Source organism: Acipenser ruthenus, chromosome 18, assembly GCF_902713425.1.
Source record: "Acipenser ruthenus chromosome 18, fAciRut3.2 maternal haplotype, whole genome shotgun sequence".
NCBI lineage: Eukaryota > Metazoa > Chordata > Actinopteri > Acipenseriformes > Acipenseridae > Acipenser > Acipenser ruthenus.
This window is the reverse complement of record NC_081206.1, coordinates 3,134,322-3,140,321: the sequence shown is the minus strand read 5'-3', so window position 1 is coordinate 3,140,321 and position 6,000 is coordinate 3,134,322. Positions and strand designations below refer to the sequence as shown.

The window sequence follows — 6,000 nt, the reverse complement described above, 5'->3', positions numbered from 1 at the left end:
AGAGAGAGAGAGAGAGAGAGAGAGAGAGAGAGAGAGAGAGCTCTCTATCCAAGGAGAATCAGGATTCAAAAGGATACTCATCAATCATTAGACATACTTAATAGCAGTAATATTAATATCAACGTGAATTACTTGCATTGCAATTATAGGAGTGTGTCAATACTTTTGAGCACCACATTACATACCGGCATCATACAATGCGTTTAACTATTCTGCATGAATTCCTTATGCTTGCATTGGTTTGGTTTCTATATTGTAACCAGACTATAATATGTTTCTATATGTTTCACAATGTCATTATCTTCTGGTATTGGGGAAAAATAAAGCCTCGACAGTATGTTTGCGTCACCATCCAATGTCTTGGCATAAGGACCACGCCTCCTCTTCTCGTGCATAGATATAACCACAACGCAACTTCCAGTCTGAACAGTCCGCTTGTTGTCTGTGTAACCAAACAACACACGCTGAAGTTGTCTCAGTTGCAGATTTTTTTTATTTTATTATTTTATTTTATTTGTAGGCTGACTAAAAATGAATCTCAATTTACCTCTGTCGTCGGTGCACAACGCCTCGCGCAACTTTCAGTTAATAACACAGGACTTCCAGCACCCTGGAAATTCAGAAACTAATGCCTCATCATCACTCAGCTCAAACAACACGACTGGGAAGCTGGAGGACGACCTGGACGTGAATACGGACATTTACTCCAAAGTCGTGGTCACTGTGATCTACATCGGTCTCTTTTTAATAGGGTGTCTGGGCAACTCCATCACGGTGTACACGTTAGTTAAGAAAAAGACTTTACAGAACTTGCAGAGCACCGTGCACTACCACCTGGCGAGCCTGGCGGTGTCCGACCTCCTCATTCTAGTTCTGTGCATGCCAATAGAACTCTATAACTTCATCTGGGTTCACAACCCCTGGGCATTCGGCAACGCTGTGTGCAAAGGCTATTACTTTTTGAGAGACGCGTGCACCTATGCCACCGCTTTCAACATTGCCAGCCTCAGCGTGGAGAGGTTCATGGCGATATGCCATCCTTTCAAAGCGAAGAGCATGATGTCCAGAAGCAGAACCAAGAAGCTGATTAGTGCTATCTGGGTGGCTTCTTTCCTGCTGGCCATCCCCATGCTTTTCATCATGGGGCAGATCTATGTCAGAGAGGTTAAAATCTGCACCACAATCGTGGACCAGTCGATGGCAAAGACCGTCCTACAGGTGAGTGCAGAACGCGGCAGAAACCGGGGCGCTTCCCACGCTGAGGGGTTTAGGAGGGCGCGGCTTGGTTCCTCCTGGTATCGCTGTTTCAGGTCTTAGACTAGGGATTCTCTATTGCTTTTTTTTTATCATGCTGTAATTTTAAATGATGTTAAACATTGCTATAATAATACTATTGCACACGGATCAGACATACCCCGGCACATTAAAATAAAATCAGCTCTATCACGATTGTATATGTCTCATATATTATTAGTAGATGTGGCACTGCTTGACATTCCACTTATCCACTGAATGTATTCCAGAGGCCATCTTACTGTCATTGATATATATATATATATATATATATATATATATATATATATATATATAGGAAATCAACACAATTTGCCTCAGGTTCATGGTCATTTGTTTATAATCTGGGTTGTTGTCCATTCTGATAGTTTCAAATACAATTCTGGAACATGCAAGCAATCTTTTTTTAATGAAGAACTCTGTAAACATGTAAAAAATAAAATAAAATAAACGAGTTCCTATTGAAACTACACACACATTCCAAATATGCTTCAGGTGTACAGTACGTGGTCATTTAAAGAAACAGGTGTGATTTTAAAAAAAAGAAAACTTGCAAATGTAAGAATGTAAAGGTTAAAACATATATTTTGACAGTACCTTTTCACTGTTCAGTTTGCAATACATATACTGTAAATAAAGTTATTTATTATGGGGCAATGCTTATAGCACCTTTAATAAAATGGGAAGGCTTTTAAAACTATGAACAGGAATACAAAAAAGTAAATGATCTTTCAAAGTCATTTTTTAAGCTGCACTGTACCTGATATAAAACCTTCACTGTGTAGAAGTGGAAGTACCACTTGAAGTAGCTGGGCAGCACAGAGAGACAGGAGGTGCAGTTTCCAGTGTATTTCACTTTGTCTTATCAGGGGATGGATTACTCATCAGTTTGAAGCACTTTACTGAGAGAAAGAATGCTGGGAAGATTGCTGTGTGACAGAGAGCTTTCAGAAGAACAGGTTGTCGTGGTGACCAGCTTGCATTCTTCCTGTTTTCGCAATGCTGCTGGTTTTTTAATACTTTTCCGTTCTTTGGAATTATTTCATTTGCCCGACCTTCATGGCTGCTGTGCTGCATCTACGCTGTCAGAGATTGCACCAGTTAATTTATATATTTATATGTATATGTACCTTAAAGAGTAAGTAGTAGGGTCTGAAAAAAAATTCTACTTATAACTGGGCAATAATCCTGACACTATCAGTGCACTAGAGCAGACATTTTGAAAAGAGCATTGAAACAGACTTTAAAGTAAAGTGTAAAAAGTTGTCAGGATGTTCACAAAGAAATGAAAAATGACAGGTACGTTATTTAAACAGTTGTAGCACCACGTGGGGACGTGGAACGCTATATTTTTCGGAACCCCGCTACTTACTCTTTAAGCAGGACTCTTCATGATATTGATTTTGAAGTAAAGGTTATAAGAAGTTATGTTTTAATGAAGAATAGGCTTTGTTCTCCCAGTGATTGCAGAGTCATTTTTGTACTCCAGGTGGTCAATTGGGATGTTAATGCATTCTGTAAGTGGGAGGTTTTATTGATCAGATAGTGACATGATAACAGTTCCTCTGTCAATGTGCTGTACACAGCATACAGGGGTGCTTGTGTTCAATGGATTTTTAAACTGCAAACATAATATTCTTCTAAATGAAAGAGAAAGTGGCATTTCAGTTTAATCTGCCGAATTAAAATTTTTAATTAATCATTTTGATGCATCTGCATTTTAATGCAAATTAACGTTTCAGATCTTTTTTTATTCAGAAAGATCAGACAGTAGTTCAAAAGTACAGACTGTTCAATTGTGTCTCATAGAATTCCAGGTTATTTAGGCAGCTGAACCATTTCTGAACAGAGGGTTTCAGTCTGACATTTTGGCATAACGCCACGCAAGCTGTGAGCCACAATAGCTATGCAAGCATTAGCAGATGCAAAAAGCACTAGGGAGTTAGTGGATCTCTGACTGAACTTAATACAATATGGGCAGCATTCAGCTGTGATGCACAAAGAAAAAAAAACACAAAAGTGTAATAACCCTAATGTGTGACTAGGAGAGTTCTTCAAAGACATGTTCGCTTCTGTCTGCAAGCAAGTGAATTAGGAGCTGCAAGCCAGAGGCTAGGGATTAATCAATAGGGTTTATTGACGTGTTCACCTGTAGGAGTTGCATAGCAAGAAACTTCAGGGAACCTAGTAATAAGTGTGTGTAAGATGGGTTCGAAATCAATCAAAAGAGTTTCTTTAAAAATCAAGTTAAAAAAAAAACAGGAACGAGAACAAAGAACACACGCCACACACGGCAGGCCTCGGCTGGTGTAATTTCTGAGCACTAAGGCTTCCTGCACTGCTCTGGTACAGAGGTCAATCTCCAGGTCTCGACAGGTGGTTTTCCAAGCTCCAATGCGACAGAGCTGAAGGTCTGAGTTGCCATGGCTTCCTGAACACATGGCATTCTGCGCTGGTACAGAGATGGTATTGCTAGGCTTCCTTGACACCGGAAATATCATTTCCATGCATCCTTATACTAAAGAATTAGGAAGTGGGGCTTTCCCATTTAAACCAATAAGCACTTGCCAACGTCCTCGTGGTATTAAGAAGCATTTTGTTAGCAGCTATTCAGACATATTCATGGTGTGACAGTTGTAGCTAGGCAGAAGATTGTTCCAGAGGTTATGAAAATACATAATTATATCAAAAGCAAAAATCATCATGTGTTGGTTTATAAAAATGCCTAATAATATCACAAGCAAAACTAGAACCCATGATATGCTGAACCCAATCAATGGCTTTTAACACAATCTTCACTTATATCTATGCGATAAAAATATTGAAAGGATTAGGCGAGTCATTACCCTGTATTACAGTACTGTATGTTTGCTATACATGCAATCCACTTGGGTTTTATTCAGCGGTCTGTTAATTCATTATGAATGTAATATAACATTTGTAGAGCCACTTGGAAGAGTCACAGAGATAACCTATTGAGGTTCAGTGACGTACAGAAACCCAAAGAAGTGCCAACAATGGCTTGCATTGTAATTATATTAACGCCCAGCAGAAGGAACCACCTGTAGCCCAATAAATGGCTGTGGAGAGTTTAATTTTGCTTTGCAGTAGGATGCACTTTAAGGGAAGGGATCAAGTATTTAGGCAAAACAATAACATAAAATAATAATCTTATTTGTAATGAAATCCCAGTCCTGAAGGGCTATTCCACTCCAGGTTTAACATGTAAAATGAGCTAATGAACAGCTTCAGGGTCTGGATGGAGGTTTCATTGGTTCAATTTAGAACAGGGTTGGAACAAAGACCAGGAGTGGAAGGGCTGACTTTGGCCACCCCTGTTCTGCAGTAGCAAGTGTAAATTACTGAGCCTTACCGCTGAATACTTTTTCAGCTGGGCTTGTTTTATGTGACACTTTGCCGTGCACACCATTTCCAAGCCTGCTGTAAATGGCATTAGATGATGATCACTTTTTCTGCATGGCTGCTTGATATTGTGGTAGTGTTTAAATCTGTTTTATGGTGCCCATTGGAAGTAATTTCACGGTGAGACGCACCGTTAAAATCAAGGGTGCTTAAACTCCAGTTATAGATCTCTCCATGGAAATCAATCAGAAACAGTCAAACGCAATATTGCTTTTAGTCAAGATCGATCAATACTATCTGAATTATTGTGACTGTTCAAAGCAAACTCAGCAATGGCCTGTGTGTGCTGTTGGGGAGAAAGTGTATGTGTGGAAGTGTGCAATACTGCAGACTTTACAGTGCACAGCACTGGAGTCCTTGCAATGTAGTAAGGAGCCTGATTTATTTTAATATTTCACATAACTAAATAAGCTGCGTATATATTTCTAAATAAATTGGAACCGCTATTTTGAAAACGGAATCGTCAATGTGTTCCTAGGGCTCTTCATCACATGACATCATAGAGAGCCACGTTGTTTAATGTCAAGTGGTGCAGTCGGAGGGCAGGGTGAGTCCAGCCAACATACAGTATGATGCACAATATAACAGAAATGCTATTTAAACCTTGCTTAACCCTTTGGGGGCCTGTCGTCATCCGTAGTTCACGGAAGAATGATGTAAAGAAACTTTTGAAGGTTGGACTTCCCTCCAAGCAAAGACATCATCCTGGGGATATAGAAAATGCAAGGTCCCTGGTGCATTTTTTGGCACTCTACGTCATGTTGTGCTAACATCACTCTAATGCATTTTAAGTGCAGCTACAACGACAGTAGCAAGCATTAAAAGTGGTTTGTCCCAATAGAATAAACTTCTTGGAACAGTTCAACGTAAGCCAGGTTTTTCTTTTTTTTTTTTGGTTTAGGTCAGTGGCCTGTTTCAAATACTCAGTTCATACTGATTTCCTTGCCTATGAAGAGCCTGCACGTCTTGGTTGCATGAGGCCATACAAGCCTGGATTGTGATATCGTTAGAATTCAGCAGGTGGGTCAGTACTCACATGTGATGTCTCAGAGACCAACATGGTCCGTGAGGTTGCTTGGGAGTTTGACTCCAGGGCATATTACTGAAGAGGCGCTTTAGTTAACTTTCGGAGATTCCAGGTTCTCTTTTTTATCTCAGTGCTTTGGAATAAAAGCTCAAAACGAGGCCCAGCTGCTGCAGGAAGTAAGTGCGGCTCTTATGCGCTGTTGCAGATGCTGGTACTGTATGCAGCGAAGAAAAAAAACAACCACGACAGTGTAATAA

The 6,000-nt window shown here is 40.0% G+C and overlaps 1 protein-coding gene across 1 annotated transcript in view; it reads left to right on the top strand.

Moving 5' to 3' along the window:
• The first annotated feature begins 430 nt into the window (after positions 1-430).
• LOC117424958 (neurotensin receptor type 1-like) overlaps positions 431-6,000 on the top strand; it is a 28,601-nt gene continuing 23,031 nt past the window's right edge. Inside the window, exon 1 of the mRNA XM_034041593.3 lies at positions 431-1,218. Coding sequence (XP_033897484.1) covers positions 532-1,218 — 687 coding nt within the window. The 5' untranslated portion in view covers positions 431-531. The remainder of the gene's footprint in view (positions 1,219-6,000) is intronic.